This window comes from Tetrao urogallus (genome assembly GCF_951394365.1).
Source record: "Tetrao urogallus genome assembly, chromosome: 8".
Taxonomy (NCBI): domain Eukaryota; kingdom Metazoa; phylum Chordata; class Aves; order Galliformes; family Phasianidae; genus Tetrao; species Tetrao urogallus.
This window is the reverse complement of record NC_136821.1, coordinates 4,909,874-4,931,260: the sequence shown is the minus strand read 5'-3', so window position 1 is coordinate 4,931,260 and position 21,387 is coordinate 4,909,874. Positions and strand designations below refer to the sequence as shown.

Below are 21,387 nucleotides of genomic sequence, written 5' to 3'. Positions count from 1 at the left end.
GAACTGCCCTATCTATGAAGCCTCTATCTTACTTAAGTCTGAAGACGCAACTGTTTGTATAAATTATGACCCTTGCTTCTGATGTCAAATTGAAGATGCCAAAGATACCATTCCATTTTTCTATATTTTCAAAAATGTGCTTTTCAATATGTCTATATTCTCTTACTCTGATCACAGTTAAGAATGAACCCAAAATAAATGGGCATGTAAAAGCCTTAATGCACATGAAGATTTACGTGAAAAAATTATCTTGATCTGGTCTTCTGTAGTACTCCCTTCTAATGAAAAATATCTGTAGCAGTCATCTTCTCTTTGGGTATTCACTCATTACAAATAAATGCCATATCTTGATACACATACATGAGAAAATGCTTACTTGCCTTTCTAGACTGTCATAAGACAAATTCAGATATTTGGGTGTACAATTAATTTTAGCTTAAATGGATTATGCACACATCAGAATCCAAAAATTCCTTTAGCATTTGATATAATGTAAACAATGGAATATCAGCACTGTTGATGTGCAAGAATTAGGTTATAAAAGTGATATTTCACATCAACTGTGATTGACAAAAAAAAAACACAACAAAATTGTGACAGAATTTGTTTTAAGCTCATGGCACAACAGTAAGATAGTCCCTTGTGCTTGTTCTGTGCTGGTGGAGACGTCAGTATTCTAAGCTTTCTAAAATCTCAGGTAATAATTAATGATTTATCATAAACATATATAGTAGAAGAAACACCCTTTTCTTTTCTTTTTTCTTTCCCAGTCTTTCACTTCTAGATAATTTACTTGCTGGTCTAGCTCTTCATAAATGACATACATCTGTTACATGTTACAATGCTAATTACTACCCTCACAGCATACATTATGGTTTGAATTGCACTTTTAAATAGGAGAGCAAGACTAATTGCTCACTTTTCTTTAGCAAGCACTGTAAAAATGATCGACTTTCTGCAAATTAAGAATAAAGCCAGGTTAGAGTTGTAATTATTTTCCTGCATCACCTGTTTGAAAACATTTACTCAAGATGTCTACTTGCAAATCCATTAGTAATATATTCTGTAAAACACTAAAATTACATCAGACCAACATAAGGGTCACTACTTGACCAGCACATTAATGCATAATTTAAACAGCTGTAGATTTTAATGCACATTCATTAGAACTACAGTTCATACACAGACTTAAAATGCAGATCTTCCTCTCACACTGTACATTAATTTTTGTCCCAGGGACATAAGCTAATATGCTCTAAGTTGTACAGATCATGATAACACCTCTTTTTGGCTTGTTTGAACTACATATTCTTCATAGTTTTGGAGTATTTTTATATAAGCATAGAAATGTATGTATGATTTCAGAGATGAAAATAATGCTACCTGGGATTTTTAACTACAAAATTCAATATAGCCATAAAGAAACACAGACGTTATTAGTAAATGCCCATTAATTCTTGAATGCATATATAGAAAAAATATTTTCAGAGGTTTATAATTTAATGAAATTTGGGCAAATCAAGGCAACAACAACTGGAAGTTACAGAAACCAAACTGTTGACAATCATCATAAACTGGTCTGCATGAACAGGAGAATGGGAAACTTAAGAGTAATGGAACTGTGTGAATTTAATATAGGGGAATTTGTCACTTTTCCTCAATAGTAACCTTTAAGTAAAAAGAATACAGTATAATAAAATAATCAGATTTAGGAAGACGCATGGAGAATTTTATCTGAACAATTATGAATACCAAATATGTAATCAAATAGCAGATGTCAAACAATTATCAGTTTGTGCTAATATCAGATGCAGCTTTGATGAGTAGAACCATAGATGCCAAAAAAGCTGGAAAAAAATCAGTTGCTATATTAGAACTGTCGTTTATCTGTCATCTCAGGTTAAAAGTTTTCAGATTTTTCTAATTTTTCATCTATGAAAACTGCTGTTTAAATCTGGAAGGAATTTAGTTATCTCATCTGTTTCACTATTTTTGCACGAGGACAATCCATGAATAACTGGATTCACCCTGCTATAAAACTCAGATGGCATAGTTTAGAATCAGACAAGTATTCTCCTTTTACCTAGGAGGAGTGCAATTGTTGAAATTACAGATGCTAAAAGGAATAAAGGAGCGTATAATCTCCAAATACATTTTAATCGTTACTTTCAAGTAATACTTTAGAACAGGTGTGAATGCTCAGGTAGAAGCCAATTCTGAAGAACTTTTCAAATTAACACTGTAGAGAAAAGCTTCTCTCTGGTAACTACATTGCAGTTAACACATTCACTTGCAAGTTTTCACTTTGTTTAAAGGTTCAACAAGCCTTCAGTCTTAATTTTTATGCCCCTCCGTGATAAAGTAATGAAGTGGTAAACTTTTGCTTTCAGAATATAAAACATGGATCAAGTGGACACTGACAAATTCTAATCTTAGCGTAGAGGAGTTTCTGTACTTCCTCAGCTGGACTATCAAACCCAATCTCTGTGGTTTCATTATACTGAAATTTTGTCTTCTAATAGTGAAACTGAAAAATAGTAAGCATCTCTGTATATTCAGACCTTGGAAGGATAGGAAAACCTGCATGAGGCAATCAGATAGCTAGGGAATGACAAAGTTTCCATCTCCTTTGGGCAAAGGGAACCAAAAGCAGCTGTTAAGTCAGTCAAATTCTTGAATACTTTTCTTTTTTTCTTTAAGCTTACAGAAGTAAAACAGCTTAGTGCTTAGCCAGATTAGTGCTTCAATGCTTGCTTAATCATTTACTGTGCATAACATTTGTGACTAAGCTCTAAAGACTGTTTACATAATCACGCATTAAACTTCAAATAGATAAGCAAGGTCATTCCTGCCCCTAGTGCCAAGAAGAGCTCCCAAGCAGTGTAAGATTTCTGGCCTAGTTATCATGTTTTCCAAGTTCTTACTAGGACTCTCTTTACAATTATAAAAGCTCACTTCTCTATTGAAATGCTGAGGAATTTTACAAAAGAAAAGCAGCAGATATTCTCTTTTCTTGAAAAAATAAATGCAAAAAATGTTACAAATCACATCCTAAATTTCCAAAATGCAAGTAAATAGCAGCTGCATGAAAAAGCAGTGTTTAACACACACTGTATCAAAAGATTGCTTAATATTGTCCTGTTTGTCCTTAAGACGCTTCAAGCACAAAGCACTTCAAGCTGCAAAAATCTCTTCACAATATGTTAAGATTTAAGATTCACCCATTCCACCAAGAGATTTTGTGGATCTTGTGGAGTCACCGTGACTTTTTTCTCACACATTCTGTAATGAGCAATTTAAGATCAAAACAATGTATTCTCAGAACAAGAAAACAAACAAAAAAACCTCACACTAAAATAGCTGTATCCTCAAAAGGCATAGAAAATGGTAGGAAAAGAAACCCCAACAACTTAGCTTACAATAACTGGCACTTCAGACTGCATTGCTCACACTACCCATTTAGACTTTTATCAGCTCTGTGAGCATGTATTTGTGCTCATCATACTTGTGCCCTGATCCTTCCTCTGCATTTGAAAGTATGGACAATAGAAAAAGCTCAAGCATCCATTAGTTCACCTTCACAATAAAAAGTGCATTAGAATGACAGAAGAACTGTCATTCATGTGCATGTAACATGTGAACAATATGTCTTCAAGGGACACAGTCATCGCAAGCCATGAAACCCATTTTTTCTTATTTAAGTGCTTATTGACAGCAATTACAGTTTATTGTATTAAAAAGCTAGAAGAGATCACTATGTTTTACTTCCTTTAAAAGCCAGTCTCTGAACTTTGTTGAATTTCCCTTATTAAGACAATTAAATTGCGATAGTCAACTTTTATCTTCTAGAATTGTTCCTAGTTCTGTTTAGAAGCACAAAGACATGAAACATATATGTGGAAAAGGAGAAAAAAAGATTCTGATTAAACATAAATTGATCATTATATGGTGTAGATCTACAGAACTCCCAAATCACTCTTTGGAGTGCCTACAGATATTGCTGATCCATTTCAGATGCCAAGAATCCCATCCTATGTTAAATTCACAATACAATTTTCTACAACTTGATTTTGATTTGATAGTTTGATAGGCTTAACATCCTATGGACAGTCCAGAAAGACTTGACTTCTATTACTTTCACTGTAATACTCAGGGAGTCAGACATTCTCCCTTAAGAATTCATAAATGCATTCAGCTATCTAAAACTGGTGATGGTGTTGCTAGAAGTGAAGCTGATCACCAGCTGTATTTGTCACAAATTTGAGTTCATGTACCTTCTGGGGAAGAGGCTAACTCTGTGAATATGAAAGTGATGTTGATTGCATTCATTTGGGCGAGGGAAAGTCACAGGGACATCAAAGACAGTATAGCTGGAATTTTTAGTTATCTCCTGAAATCAATTGGACATTTACTGAGAAAGTTCTGAAGCACAGGCTGAAAGAGAAAACTGATAAAGATGTGATGCCTGCTTGTTAGGTGTGGCCATTACTTCTTTCTCTTGAAAGATACATAAAGTACAAGAGGACAATCATATAACAATTACATAGCAGGACAGCAGCACGTGAAATAACTTCAAGAGTATGAAGCCTTGTTTACTGTCAGAAAAAATAGACCGTTAGCCTGAAGACAGAGGATGTTTGGACAAGTATTGCTTAGCTAATCAGGTTAGCACCATCAAACCATCCTTGATTCCTATCAAGACCAACAGGAATGTTTACAGCTCTCATAGTTATTGCTGTACTCTCTGCAATCCAGCATTTCAAAAATCTGTCAAATTTTTTCTTTCCCCATTTGTAACTTGCTCTTCTTGAGCACAAGAACTAGACAATCTTTTTTTCTATTTTTCATCTCAGAGCAAATTTCCAGTCTGGAAATAATGTAGCCATTTCATGAAGTCTGGCTCAGAGAAAACCTGGAAGCACTGACTAAAAGAGAAAAGCCCCCATATAGAAGAGTTTTACCAGGATAATTGCAGTTCCAAAGTTTGGGTAATGCTTGTGAAAGGGAGCTCAAATAATAGTTTCATCTGAGCAGAAAAAAACACTCAAAAATAATACTAAGTATTCCATATATTTGAATTAATGTGTAAGACTATACCATAATTATAGCACGTTGAATATGAGAAGCACTCATCACAGTATAACACATCTGTTAAAAAACTTTATAGGTAAAAGATACTATCTTTTTAATTACCTGTTAGATAAGAAGGTGAACACAAGAATAAAAATTAGCTCATCATACAAGTATTTCAGAAGTTATTATTCTATCCATCTACCAAGAAAGCCCCAAATTACACTTCTAATACTAGTCTGTTCAATTACTTGTGCTGAGCAAACTTCCCTGGTTTTCCCAGGCTGGAAAAAAACTCTGCTTTTAGCCATAATGTAATACATGGAATCAGGAAATCTCCCTTCCACTTTCAACAGTCAAGTTTATAACTTGGTCAAGAACACATGTAACAAGTATACTTGAGTACAAAATCAGCAGAGCAGTCAATTTTGACGAGTCTGTTCTTAGAGTTTCTGATTCATTTGACTTTTTTTCTTTGAACATATTTGAAAGGTGGAATGCATGTTTAAAAATTATTTCTACTCGCAATAAGAAATTAATATGAAAAACAGCTTTTAACATGCTGATAAGAAGGAAAATATATAAAAAAGATTGCAAAAAAAAAAACCAAAACATTTTGCAATGCAGTCTAAGTTACAAAGCAACAATTTGAAAGTTACCAAACTAACAAGAAACAGTTGCAGTTTGACCAACCTTTATGTCTATGAGATCCGTCCATGTCAGAAAATTCAATGTGATTTTCATCAGCCCAATACAGTCTATGATTGACATAGTCTATTGTAAGTGCCATAGGTCTAGATATTTGTGTTTCTATGACAACAGTTTGACTGGAGCCATCCATACCAACACGACCAATGTGAGGATACTCACAGCAATCAATCCAGTACAAGTATCTAAAAAAAGAAAAAAAACCCAACAAAACACAACATTTGCTTGGTTTGGAGAAGGAAAAGTAAAGGTACATAATTTAGTTGACTTTAAGAATATGTTGGTAATTATTCCATGATCTTTCCATTTTCTAGATAGCTTTGGAGATTATTCCACAACTACCTGTAACAAACATGCAGGATTTGAACAACAGTCCTCATGTTAGATGAGCTTGTAAGCAACTCACTATGAACTAATAACAAGTGCATTTAAATTGCTTAGGCTTGATAACTTGATGTACTGCTGAGATTGGGCTTTGTGAATCTTATATCCTACACAGATGTTGACACAATCAAACTTACCACAAATATTGCAATTTTTTTTTAAATAATAAAAAAAAATAAAAAGGCAAAACAAACAAACAAACAAACAAAAAAAAACAACAAACCAAAACAACAACACATGACAAAACCTTGAATCACTGCTAAACAGTTGCTTCATACCCAGCTTGTGGATCTAAGGAGAGATCTCTAGGAAACTTCACTCTTTTGCTCACAAGGACAGTAGGGTATAAGCCATTCACTTTAGATACTTCAATAATTCTCTTTTCAGTATCAGACCAATACAGATTCTTTCCAATCCAATCGACAGCCAATGCATTCGGAACAGCTGTATTGTGGACTACCTAGAAAAGCAAAAATTACAAAAATCTATTGAGGCTAAATCCAGGCCAAATTTCTCAAATAGAAAACACAAACTTTCTCATGAAAATTAAATGCACTGATTATCAATATTTCCTCTCTGAATACTGTACCAGTGTGAACAAAACTCACAGGATATGTTACCACTCATTTGTCCCTTGTTTAAGAAAAAGGTCAGATATAAGAGCGGAAGTGAAGAATTCCTTAGTGCGTAAAACAAGTTAAAAAAAAAAAAAGTATATATATATGCTTAATAGTGGATTTGTGAATTTATTCCAATATAGAAGCAAATTAGAGAGGCACAGGTTTTTTTTTTTTTTTTTTTTTTTTTTTTTTTCAGGATCATTCATAAAGACTGAGTTATTTTCATTGCCTCACTTCCTCTTCAGTGAGAAACCTAAACTGAAAATCAAGAAAAACTGTACACAAAGAAATAATAGATCAGTACATTTACCAAGCCTACCTATTTACACATCTTTATTTCTTTGGCTTGCTGTAAGCCCCACTGAAGTAAAAACTGAGTCAACTGTCATCATACAGAACTTAGCTGATAAATGCAGTCCTCTTAGTCCCTACCTCTACGTCAGCCTAGTTTGTAATGAATTTCAATTTCACTATAACTTGCTAGATTATAGGTATACTCATACCTTATTACACAATGTAGGTCACCACCATGAATTTCCCAACATACTGAAAAATGTAATTCTAATATTGACATTATAAATCAGCAGTTACCTTGATGTCACTTCCATTCAAACACATTCTATTTATCCTACTTCCATTTGGTCTGCTGGAATCAATCCAGTAGATGAACTCTTCTCTATAGTCAAAGTCTATTGCAATCACATTGTTCAGTCCCTAAAAAACAGGGATAAACAAAATAAAATCAAGTCCACTTATTCAAGTAAGTATGAATATAGAATATTTGATAACATTCAGACTGCAAATTATGCTGCATATAATAGTCATCAAAATACTGTATTTTACTGCTGTTTTTGAGTACCTCTCCTTAATGTACATTACTTCTAAACAATCAGAATAAGATAAAACTTATAACAGGAAAAAAATGTGGTGACAAATAACTATTGCATCTCAAAAAAATCAGGTGCCTTGAAATTAAATGAAGATATGACATTTTCAATTTCTAAAAATAAAAAATGAATTTTTCAGTAAATACTTATATTTTGCTAAATCTTTTTTTTTTTTAATTACTACCTTTGGCATTACTTTGGCAAACTATGGGAAAAAAAAAACCAAACACTGCACAACCATTTCCATCTAATCTAAGCACTAGAATACTATTTCACTAAGGAATGGATGTAAAATATTCTTCTATACAGAAATGTCAGCTCTTTGGAAAATGAGAGGATATTCATTTTGTGACACTAAAATCAGAAATAGCATAACATTTACCATCTTTAGTAGTTACTTCTTATTATTAATAAAAATGAATTGGGAATTAGGAACTGTAATGTCAAAAAGTGTGAATTTTAATTCTGGGATAAGAAGGTTTGAAGTTCTCAGATGCTAGACTATAAAACACACACGTATATTTGTAGTTTATACAAAAAAGTATAAAAGTTAGAGATTTGGCAGGCATTTGGATGTCTCTTGTGACTCCAGTTACCAAGCCAATACATCAAAGAGTGGTGATCATAGTTGAGGTAATCCTATAGGCTGGAAAGAGCAGCTTGGTGGCTTTTCATCCCAAATAGCAGGTAAGAAGCAGGTATTACTTTCAAATGATGACCCTCGTTTCCTTATCTGAGAATAAAAAAGCCTTGCCTTATAATCTGCTTAGCATGCTGACTTGTAGTGAAATCACAGTTAATATTATACAAAGATGCTGTTATCAATCAATGATGAAACAGCAACAGTAAAAAGCTTGCACTTTTAGAACCAGAAAATCATTTCATCAGTTCTGTTATCACCCCAATGACCTTCTATTCTCAGGCATATAGGCAACCTCCCTCGTTAATGAAATTCATATCTGTAGAGGGAATGCTCCAGACTAGCTAACAACAAAGAACAATATTTAATTGCCTAGAAAGTGATATGTAGCTTATCTGCAAACCACAGTGTAATAAGTTAAATCTATCTTTTGAGCAAAACACAGAGGTAAAAAAAGTGATCAGGCAACATAAAAGATCAGTAAATAAAGCCTGAAACAAACCAGTGTTGAAGGACTGCTCATTTCAAATAATCACGTCTATGCATGCAGAGTTTTAATACATAAAACTGGCTGCACTTCTGTCAGTTGTAATCGTGTTGCAAAACAATGGATCTCTCTTTTCCTACTACTGAAGCACATGCACCTACATGTGAGATAAAGCCTCACTCCAAGTTCTTAAAAAAAAGACCACAAATGAGTGATACAAAAGTCTATCAAAAATCTATAACATTCTAGAAATCAAAGTCAATACCTTCTGAAATACAAGTTTTGTATCTTTTAAAATACTGTGTGCATTTCTGAAGTAACAAGCTGATAGATGAATTTGTCTGCCTTCAAGTCTACGGCTGCAAATACTTTCTTTTGGGTCAGCTTAGCTCCAATACTTTTCATAAAATCAACTGCAAGTAGAATTGTTTCTGTGTATTTGCAGAGTTCCCTGTCCTGACCACATCTTCTCTTCCTGCTCTGGATAGCTCTTTAAAGTCCTCCTTCCATTATTCTTTGTATTTTTTTTTTTTTCTTTTCTTTTCTTTTTTTTTTTTTTTTTTTTTTTTTGTTTAGACTGATTTTAGAAGAAATGGTGAAATTTTTAGATGACATCAGCTGTCATCTGTTATGTGTAGCACACCATATTCTAGTCCAAAATTTGTAATCCCCTCGTGCCCCAATGCAAAAATAAAAGAGGTAAATAGTATGTAAATTACTAATAACAAAGAGTCTGTCTACTTTGCCTATGGATTTTGATGACTACAAGTGAAGGAAATGGAAGGCAAAGAGTATACGTGAAATATAATCCAAACAGTTGACCTGTTTATGTACATTTGGATGAAAAAAAATGAGAGTAAAAGGCTGATGCATAACAACTCAGAGAAGACTGAACAAACTCCTCCTTTCAGCTCCTCTACTCTGAGTTTATATGAGCAATTGTTAGAATGACAAAGCAGAGATCAAATGCACAGAGAAGGGCGGTTTTGCTCCTTTGCCAGAGGAGCTCTGGTATTTGCCTTCATCTGGCAGATACCTAAGGGTTAGAGCTGATTCATCATACCAACACAGGGACAAAAAGACGTCCTCATGAGGAAGACAGCTCACCTGTTATGCTGGTATAGCTCCCTCTTCAGCTTTCAAATCTATATATTTTTCAAAAATGGCTTACATATGAGATCAAAGGTTTCAAAAGCTGAAGTATACATTAGACTAGTAAATTGATATGATACGGAAACCACAGATTCTCTTCAATGGCTGGAGCTATGTTGCTTCTAATGCAGTGAAAAAGGAGTTCATTAAATTCAAGACTGATGAAGTGCTGAGCCAATCTGTCAGCACCAAACAAAGGGAATTGACTGTTGCTCCCCTCTTCTCACAAGCTGCTAGCAATAGATATACCAGCAAAAGAGGAGAGTCAGTGAGATGCAAATGAGAAGCCATCAGAAAGATTTCAGAAGAACAAACAGACAAAATGCTTGCTATGCTTAAATAAATTCAAATGATTAATGCAAGGTGATTAATTGTGCAATTACTGTTCTGAAAACCTCAATACCTCTCGTGACATTAAGATGCACTGCTTACTGACACAAGAAGTCATAAAGAGCCTAATGCTATTGACTGGCACAACTGATTTTCAAGTCTGCTTCAATTGTAATATTAATATTGAAGAAAATAGATGCTTTCCTTAAAACATACTTTTGAACTTGAATCTGTGGTAAGTAACTACACTTAGGTGAAGCATACAAGCAGAGCAGAAACTGCTAAATTGATAGCTCTGTACTTACTAGGCAACTGGGTAACTATTTTGGTAGATATTTTCAAATAGCAGGGCTTTTTTTGCATAATAATTTAGAACAATTACACACACAAAAAAAACGGGTTTAGCCAAGGATACATGTTCATGCATTGTAATACTGCAAATATTGGAATTGTGTTAATCTAAATCAAAAAGCAGATTTGGATTCTGACAGTAATTAGCCCAAACAATACATGGCCATATATGTGTGAATATACTTGGAAAAGAAAAATATAAAAATTGTTCAAAATACATTGCAGTGGAAGAGGACCACAAATAACAATTTTCGATACAATCAGAATGACTGACAAAACAACTGCCTGAGCCTTAATCATTGCCAACTCAAATAAGATAGTCTATTTATTTATTTATTTATTCCAAACTGTAAAAGTATTGCAGTTGTTCTGTGTTGCATACAGTGCCAATTGGAGGATGATATCCCTGTCAGTCGCATACGTTAAATAAGAATAAAAGTATGGAGTTAAACTTAGAGCATGGTACTATGATTATACCTGTTTCAACAAAGTGTAGTTGGATCCATCAGTGCTAATTTTTCTTATTTCATGATGATCAGCCAGAATTAAGAAAGGTTCCTCATCTAAACCCCGGGAGAAAGAATATATTAGACTAGCTTTTACGTTAATTTATGGAAAAATCAGGAATACAATGCTGAAATAGAGATGGTTTGAAAAATAAATGTTACATGCTCTGATCAATGTTATGGATGAAAGAAATATTTAAAACATTCAAATGTTCCAAGAAAGATCAATGATGCAGTATAAAAATGAACCAGGCAATCAATTAGTATATCTTTGAACATAATTTAATTTTTTTGCATTTGTAATATGGGAACCATACTATTTTATGCTAATTTAATGCCAGAGATTAAATTTGAAATAAATTTCATGCCACTTGTCTTCACCTGAACACTTTCAAATGATCACTAAGACGCTATTTTATTTTTCTGTTGCAAAGCAAACATGTTTTGAACATAGCTTTTTGAGACTTCAATACCCGAAACATTCTACACATAACAGAGCTATATGGACGTCATGTGGTTTTCCAATTCTGAACTCAAGCCAGATTTGGCTTTTTTTGCTTAATCCCAGATTTCTAGTTTATTAAACAATATTCCTTCAGATACTCAATTACGCCATCACTCTGAAACATCTCTGAAACTGGCACGTGTAGTAATAAAAATTAAGGAAAAAAAAAGTCTGTCTTATTTTCACTCTATTAACAGACTGATGTACCAAAAAAATACTAATAGGAAGCGTATTTAAGACTCGCATCTACAACTTAGATATTATGACTGGGATGTTATGTGCTGTCCATCCTGCTCTGCTGTTGTTCAAAATACCTTATCCCACCTTACCCACATGCTTAACTCCTAAGACATTCATCATTTCATAACAGAACTGAGGCATCACCATCAGCACAGACTGTTGGTGGGTTGTGGAGAAAGCTTGCCAAGGCTCTGCTGTTGTGAAGTCCTCAAGGCAACTTATGCAAGAAATTACACATTCACATGTTGGCAGCTCCTCTCTACACAACCATCGTTGCCACAGCACAAAAAGTAATAATGAAAATTATTACTTTTCAAGTCCACCATGTTACAACTCCAGTACACAACTATCCCATTATGTGTTCTAGATCCCCCTCGTTTGAGCAGTCTACAGCTTCTCACTGTATGAGTGGCTTGAGGTAAGATTGAAGTGAAAATTTCATCCTCCATCTCTATCTCATCCTGTGCTCTCTGATTACTCAGGGAAGCACCTGGACATTAATTAGAACTAAATGACCTTAGAAGTTCCCTTACAACCCTACCCTAAGGATTCGATAATTCTATGTTCCTATGAACACAAGGGGGGAAACAGATAATCCTGTTTCACACCATTTAGAAAGAAACTACATGGTTTTGTTAAAAAGTAAAGCGAAAATAAGAACTATCAAAATGAATTTTTTTTTTTTTTTTTTTTTTTTTTTTTTTTCAAAGCTGGAAGAAGTAGGAGTCTGCTAGAGGAGGAAATAGTCTGTAGTATGAACAAAACCCAGCAGACTAATGGATTTTTGAATTTCTGTTAACATTTTGGTCTTTCTTTCACTGATCTAATGAATCCTACTGACTGAAGTATACAAAAATATCAGGGGCATGGAGAGAGGTGTGAAGAAATAAACACCATTACAAATATAATTTGAACTTTACTGTTTATTGCACATGCAAGTGAAGAATTCCATATGCTCCAGGAAAAATAGATTTTGGCCATTTCTGTTATACTTTCCTGTTTCTTTCTTTTTTGCCATGTACTCATTAAACAAACTGGGAGCTTTCAAGTGCAGTTTAGTAATCTCAAGTAGATGACATAAAACATCAGAAGTCTTTTACATAAACATAATGCTATTAATAAGTTACTAAGAAGTAAAATTAAGTGATTTTTTAAAACTGTCCTCATAATTTTTCTAGTAAAAATAATAATTCAAACTATCAGAATCCATTGTAACAATTAACCAAAAATGCTTTGAGTATAATACATACTCAAAATAAAACATTACTTTCCTACTATTCATTGAAGTCATGTACTTTGAAGTAACTGCTTATCTTGCACAATGGACGAGCAAAACACACCTGGGAGATAAGGAATATCACAAATTACAACCATAGATTAAAAAAAAAGCAATACCTGAAAGGGATTTGCAGCCATTTAGGTTATCAGGCTGTATTTCATACCCATCAGTACACAAGCACTTGTACGTTCCATATGTATTGATGCATTGCTGGCTACAGGGAAATCCAGATGAACATTCGTCAATATCTGTACATGTTTTGCCATCATCCTTCAGCTGGAATCCAGGCCAGCATTTGCACTGAAAAAAATACCCAAACAAATGCATTCATTTTGAATTACTTACTGACTCTTTTTATTATCTCCTGAACATGTTAGCATCATAAAGTTCAAGTATCCTCAGTTTTTTAGGTAATATTCTAATTGCGTTGCTATTCATACTGTTAGCAGACAGATAAAAGTACATTTCCTCTCAGCTACTGGTGGTGTGATCATAAACATAATTCCCTCTCAAATAACCCTCCCGTTAGAATGATGAATTATTATTCTTTCTTTAAGAAAAAGGCATCTTCTCAAGAATACGAAAAGGATTTGTTCATATGAACAATGAACCCTATTTGGCATTCCTTATTTTCAATTGCACATGTGTTTATTTGGTGAGGTCTATATACAAATTTTTATAATTTTTGCCCAGCAAGGTTGTGAATGCTCCCTCTTTAGAAGCACCCAAGGCTAGGCTGGATGGGGCTGTGAGCAACCTGTGCTAGAGGGAGGCATCCCTGCCTATAAAAGGGGGTTGGAACTAGACGGTCTGAAAGGTCCCTACCAACCCAAACATTCTATGAATCTGTGAATATTTTGAAGTGCTGATAACCTCTAAAAATCTGTGTAACAGATACAGTAATGTGAACAAGAACTCTGAAGGTAAGACACTTCATCACAAGGAGGTAACACAGAGTTTTATTACAACCATGGAAGAGTTAACAAACAGTTAAGACTTGACGTTGTATTACACCATATTTACAGATACACACCTTGTATCCAACAGGAAGATCCTGACAATCCTGAGAGCAGCCACTAACTTTCTTGCTGAGGCACTCATTAATGTGGCAGCTTTTCTCATCAGAGCCATCGCTACAATCTTCTTTGTTATTACAAACATTACTCTGAGAAATACACTTGCCATTTTTGCACATGAAGGAAGAGCTGTTACATGACTGCTCTGGAAAAGAAAAAAGAGGACACAGCTTTGTGTAGTTGACTAGTATTTAGAATTAATTTTCTCATGGACCAGCTCTAATGTGAGCATGAAAGAGTAAAAACTGAATATTAGCTCCTTACAGGTGGTGATATAAATTCTTTTTATTTTTTAAAGGTTTATTCCTCTGCTGGAAAATGTGTGAAATCTCCTATACAGTTGTTTTCTTTTAATTGAGAAACTCCTACTTGTCTTTGCACAAAATGTAATTCCTGTAAGATTTAGAAAGCATGGCTTCTTTCCCCCATGAGTGCTGTGGTGTTTAGTAACAGGACTGAACATTCTAAAGCATCTCCTTTGCTGATGACATCATTATCTGTTTTTCCCCTGTTTGGAAAACTTAAAGCAACCCATCTTTGACAAATTTGGTCAAAATCGGTCAGCGTATTTATGAGGCTGACCATTTCTCTTAGATTACAAAGAGCAAGTTAAAGTGAGGTAACGAAAATTAGAATTCTAATACATGTGTTACGTATCACTTATTCCATGTAATACAAATCAGCGGTACAAAAAGTTACACTAACAACAGTGAACTTTTACTATCACATAGAACTAGATTTAATTAAAGTTGTCTGTACTTCTTTCAGAGAACTTCCATAATTAGATTTTAAAGTTAGATTCGGAAAAATTAAAGGGAGAACTAAAGCTGAAATACAAGATAACTTGAGGGAATTTCCCTCCCGTAACGAATGACTTAGTTTAGAAAAAGATCAGATCGTTAAACAGGGAGCAGTCTTAGACACAGCTACAAATTCATGTATCACTGGCTGTACCGTACAAATCCCAAGGCTTTCACAGTTTGTAAAATTCATTTGCAGTTTTTGAGATCATTTGAAAACTCTTCTGTATGTTCATAATATTAAGATCTTCAGTAGAACTGGCAGGAGACTGGTAACAGAAACTCCTAACGTACTCCCTAAAGTTTGAAGTTTCAGCAATTATATGTGGTTTATCACAAGTAAGGCATATTACACCAGCAAAAAACTGTGTATTTTAAGATATGCAGTTTCACATTTGCCTAACTACAATCCCAAACTACTGTTTCCCAAGAAGAATGGTTAGACAGGTTCTAAAACAATTAAATACGGACCTGAACTTCTGCACTTTTTGTTTATAGGTGCTTCATCAGAATGGTCTGGGCAGTCAAAATCCCCATCACATTGCCACTGGGAGTTTAACAAGCATCTTCCATCAGCACAAGTGAACTCTCCAGGATGACAGCGACGGTATCCTAGAAGTACAGTAATCAGCGATTTCATCCTTTGCTCAACACTTTTGACATAGAATGTTGTATATACAAAATAAATTAAGATTGTCTTTTGTTCTATTAATAAATACCAAGCAACATATGCTTAAACATAAGTGTTTTCCAAGAAAGAAAAAAAATCAAATGTGTTATGCAGTGCAGTATAGTCCTATAACAGTTACCACCAATGCAAAGTGTAGTCATGCAGCACTCACATAAACCTAAATACATTTTCCTAAGTAAATTCCATAAGTAATGGAACTTCATCCTAATTATTAGGAAATAGTTTTCCAACAGCTGTTTTAGCAATTACTATACCCACCAAGCAGTTTCACAGAAATCTTACAACACACAAGCTTTCTCTTTGAAATGTGTATAATCATTTTAACCATTCTAAGCATGTATTTTTTTCTAGGACTTCGCCAAAAATGAAGAAATAGCTATAAAAATTGAATTTTGGAGTTGAAATTGTAACATCAAGTTGAACTTATTAGTGCACAAAAGCACTTTCTTTTGCAATAGTGACTTTAAAGTAACAACCCTTCCAGAAGGCCCTATATTTAACAGTTCGGAACTTTTCTATTTTCTCTATTTTATTATACTTGCCACATTCCAGTGATTCATCTGATCCATCTCCACAGTCATCATCATGGTCACATACAAACTGTTTTGGAATGCAGATGTTGTTACGGCACGTGAAAGCATTCTCATCACAAGTGTTATTGGGAGCTAAAGAGAATACAGTACATAAAACATAGATGAAATTGGAAAGAATAAGGCAGACAAATTTTCTTACAGATGAATGACAACCAGTTAGCTTCAGTGTATTCAATGTAAATAACTTGCTTCTTATGCAAATCATTACACAAGTAAATGGCAGAATAATGTATGCATCTTAGTAGCAATGAATGAAGAAGATAGCTGGCCTCTCATATAATCCAATGCAAAAAAGTCTCAGAAGCTGATGCTGTCTACAACTTAAGGTCTGCCTCTGAGAAACAAAGTTTGGCAAATACAGATTTCCTTCCTGCTCCTGAACAGAAGCTCTTTAAAAACCATAAACACACAAAATATATCTCAACCAAAAAGCAATATATCACAATATGGATTCAGTGAAGACACATTTAAGTAATTTTAATCTATACTTTTTTCGTATACAGTTATAAAACAAAACCCCTAATTAAACTAGTACTGAACATTTGACAATAGAAATGCATCTCAGAAGACTGAAAGCAACAGTTTGTAGGGTGGGAGATTTGGCATCTGAACAATTAGGGAGAAGAAACTCGGGGTGATACTGTATCTCTGTTTATGATGTACAACTTCTCTCACATGCAGCAGCATTTTCTTCAGGAAATGGACTGTAGTCAACGATCTGCTAATTTTAGTAAGCACACTGTATAATATGCATGACGTGACAACTTTCAGCTTGTGTACATCAGTATATATTAACAAAATCTGAAGATATCAGGCTGCTTAAAACATTTAAGGATCCTGCTACGTATGCTCCCTGTGGTTGTACTAACAATTGACAATACAGAAGTATGACTATAGAAATAAACAATATCTGGATACTGTAAAAGCAAAAGTGCCAAGCAAAGAAATACCACGCATCTTATCATGCAAACATACCACAGCCTGCTGTAGAGAGTTCATCACTTCCATTTGGACAGTCTCTTTCACCATCGCAAAGCCAGTGCTGAGGAACACAGGCATGGGAGCCCAGGCAACTGAATGTCCCTGCTGCACACGTCACTGAACCTGAAAAAATGAGTCGTTGCTAAGAAAATTGTTCTTGGTGTAGTATGGCAAATATATATATGCTAGCTTATATTTTACACTAAAATGTTGGCAATCTGTTACATCTCACACTTACTCATTCTCTGAATTTACTGTAAGGAAATTTAATTTAATGTCATTTATTGTCACTCTCTAACAGAATAACTTTACGAACCAATTCTGGGCTTTGTGTTGGGACTGTGTGAATAAAGGAACTACACTCATAAGGCACACAAACCTAACATAACTACACTCTACAGCAATAAGTTAAAGATATTCAGAACTTGCATACATCAGCCCCATATACCTAGAACAGAATCTATAAGAATACGTACCACGTGTTGTAGTAGTGGGAGAAAGAAAATCTCCAATAATTACAAATCAAGTAACTCAACATACTGCTTGACTACATATTTGTCTTTTTTTTTTTTTATTTAAACAGGATTTTTTCTAAAAATATTGTATCCTAGCATTCATTTCTACTCTTTTGAATTGCTCAATCCATCACTTAATCTTAGTGAAATATACTTGCTATACTTGCTCTCTTCCTGCTACCTTCATGGATCCACTTGGGCTCTTTTTGTATGGATGGTCTCACATGACACAGAGCTAAAATTATTCTACTTACCACAAATAGCATCACTCTCATCTAAACCATTTCCACAGTCATCCTCACCATCACAAGTCCATTGCTTAGAGATGCACTTGTCTGCAGAACAAGCAAACTGATTCCACGAGCAGGATGAATCTAGGAATGACACCAGCCACTTTGTTTTTTAGGTTCAAAACAGCCCTGTGCTCCCTGTAGTTTATCCAAAGAAACCCTCAGCATAGAAATCACCACATTAGTGCTTTCTGTCTGCTCAATTGTAGCATATTAGTATAAGTTGAAAATAATGTCAAATGTCAGTGCTTCCAAATCAGATGGTGGAAGTACTCTAAATAAATACTATTATGGTGATCTTTCTGGAAATGGCTGAAGACTCTTTAAGGACAATAGACAAAATTTATATTGTTTTAATTAGTGACAACAGATTTAAGTATTAGCAATAAAAAGAATTTTCACTCATTTAATCTGATTCAAAAATGGAATATTTTAACAACTACCTCAACAAAATGGTAAGAGTTGTCAGTAGGGAAAAAGATTGACTAAAATTCCTTCTTTATCTCTGAAAAAAATTCATTTGTTTGTTCAACTACAACTGAACTATGGAAATCGTATGTTCTATTAATCCATACACATATAAAGGCCAGCTTTCACTGTGAACAAAATCAACCTGTACTGCTCCTCAGTTATGCAGAATTTAGGAACCATAATAGATCTGAGATGGAATGAACCCTTCAAATTTTCAACAATTTATTGCTGTATTTTATTCCCAACAATTTTGTTTGTTACTCTACATAGCTATACCTATATGGCCTCTGATGCAAGAAATGTCTACTTTTATGCCATAAAGGTCTATTTTGTTTACTTTCTGCTACAGATAGAAAATGTTAACATGAACTGATTGTATCTATAAAAATGTTCTAGTGAGGAATTATAAAGAATTGGTGCAGCTGTCAGATCTTAAAGAAACAGAAAAGCCTGTATGAAAATGTCTCTTCAGGAGAAAAAAGAAAATATCAATGGTGCTTTCATTCTACTGTAAGATAGGGTATAAAATACTGAAAGAAAAGATTTCTATTAGAAAATTTTGCATGAGAGACCTTTCCCACTTTACATTCAATCTTTAAGATACATTCACACACGTTTTGTTTTGAAAACCTGTCAGTGATAACAGAACTAAGATTAAGTGCTCACCACAGTGCAATTCATCCACTCCATCCTCGCAGTCTTTCTGCCCATCACAGAGCCAGGTGTTCAGAATACATCTTCCACTAGGACAACCAAAATAATTTTCTTCACATGTGGGTTTGTTTTGAACTGTGATAAAATAAAGAATGTAATGTAAAATGGTCTCTACTAATATGATTAGGAGCCTAATACATTTCTGCTAAATTTCTGCATACTGATGGATAACAAAGTGATTATGTTTAAAAACATTAAAAAAATATATTAATTATATTATTTAACTGTGTTTATACAAATTAGAAAATAGTGGTAACTAAGTGCAGGAAGCTGAAATACTTCATTTATTTACACAGAAACAACATCAATTAAGAGGACCTATAGTGGAAAAGGTAGTTCAGTTTACAATTTTTTATGTATGGTAAATCAAAACTGCTTGTCATTTTACATCAGCTGAAGAAATTGCCCTTTTGATCTATCCTCCAGTATCAACATGATAACCTAATTAGGGCAGTATTTTTGTCACACTTATTGAGATAAGCAATAAATCTGATGCATGCAGTGACTGTCACCACCAAATTTTATCAGTGACACAGGAACAGGAGATTTAGATTCTGTCATGAATGAAGAAGTCATTCTTCCACGCTTTATTTCTTTGTATAGGGTCAAAGTTCTCAAGATTTACTCTACAGACATGAGGAAAGAGAGTGTGATAATATAAACAGTTTCAAGACATAAGAAGAAATCTTAGTCTAATGAGTGGCAAAGATTATTTTCAGAATTTCAAGGAAGCTTTTGGCCTGTGAAAACCCAAGCAATATCTCCTCATTCTGAGCACTGAAGATCACTAAAACTCTGCTAAGGTTTCTATTAGTTCTTTCATGTAACAGGGCTATTTATACTGTTCTTTGCTTGGTGTTTTTTCCCCTCTATTTTCTCTTAAGAAAAGAATAATAGTAAAGTTACGATATTTATGTGTTATTCGACTACATGAGTATTGAAAATGCACAAAAGAAGAAATAAGATGTCTACAATGGCTCGGTAGAGATTAAAGATTGGCTAAGTACAACCACTCCCACATGAATATTTTTCCTTACTTTTCTCTGAGAACAATGGCAGTGAAAAAAGTTAAGACTGTCAATGGGAATTATCATATTCATAACAGAAACAACACTCAGAAACTTAATGTGCCAGAGGCAGGCAGTTTTGAATGAGATAGCAAAGGAAATCATAAGCGGGTTGAACTGGAATGGTATTGCTTTCAAATAAAGGGATGATCCAGGCAATTAGTCACACATTAACATGATGAAACATTTTGGAATACATTTGGAAAGATAGAATAAAGTAACACAAATAAATGGACAATGGAATAAAATGCAACATTAGTTTACTTATGCAACATTAGTTTACTGAAGCTATATCATAGTAGCCTGAAAATCTTCTTTGGGATGGTAAAAACCCTACAAACAAAGGAAATAAAGCAATTCTAAGCTATTTTGAGCTCAAACACAGCTAATTCTAAAGAATTATTAGATAATCTGGAAAAAACGGAGTTTGGAGAGAAAACTATAATTTAACACACATCTGCCTACAGCAAGGACAAAAGTTCTTAATAACTAGTTTAATTGATGTTTGTGCTAAAGTTCCAAGTTATTTTCTGGATCTTCGTAATTTTTTCATCAATAAATTTGGCACAAAGTAAATGAGAATTCTAATAGAAGGTCTTGATGACACAATGGATAATTACACAGACAAACAGAATACTAAACAGGAATAATCAGAAGATGTTAATTACTGGGCTAGCAACAATTAGGTAGCACTCAATAGTGTAAAATTCAAAGTTTTATTTTTACTAACAATCCTCAGAAAAAAAGAGATACTGGCCACGTAAGATAGATGTAATCACATGGGAGTCAATGACTAGAACAAATGGAAATGCAATTTCCAAGTGTGTATTCACTGACACAAAGAATAGTTCTCATCTACTGTACTGGATACTGGCTTGGTATGGTCTAGGGAAATGTCAAACCAGAAGACTAAAACAGCATGAGCAGATACACTATTTTCAAAGGAAGATTTCTAAAATGCCTTGGCTCACTTGTTCCCACTGCATGTAAAGATTTAGGATACAGTTACTCAAAAATAACAAGATCTTTA

At 34.1% G+C, this 21,387-nt stretch overlaps 1 protein-coding gene across 1 annotated transcript in view; it reads right to left on the bottom strand.

Moving 5' to 3' along the window:
* The window catches only part of LRP1B (LDL receptor related protein 1B), a gene marked incomplete at both ends in the record, with an annotated part of 589,444 nt that overhangs the window by 76,393 nt on the left and 491,664 nt on the right, over positions 1-21,387 (bottom strand). The window contains 11 exons of the mRNA XM_079539425.1: positions 5,764-5,963; positions 6,441-6,622; positions 7,374-7,496; positions 11,107-11,192; positions 13,276-13,459; positions 14,193-14,380; positions 15,507-15,647; positions 16,269-16,391; positions 17,295-17,423; positions 18,070-18,189; positions 19,243-19,365. Coding sequence (XP_079395551.1) covers positions 5,764-5,963; positions 6,441-6,622; positions 7,374-7,496; positions 11,107-11,192; positions 13,276-13,459; positions 14,193-14,380; positions 15,507-15,647; positions 16,269-16,391; positions 17,295-17,423; positions 18,070-18,189; positions 19,243-19,365 — 1,599 coding nt within the window. The remainder of the gene's footprint in view (positions 1-5,763; positions 5,964-6,440; positions 6,623-7,373; positions 7,497-11,106; positions 11,193-13,275; positions 13,460-14,192; positions 14,381-15,506; positions 15,648-16,268; positions 16,392-17,294; positions 17,424-18,069; positions 18,190-19,242; positions 19,366-21,387) is intronic.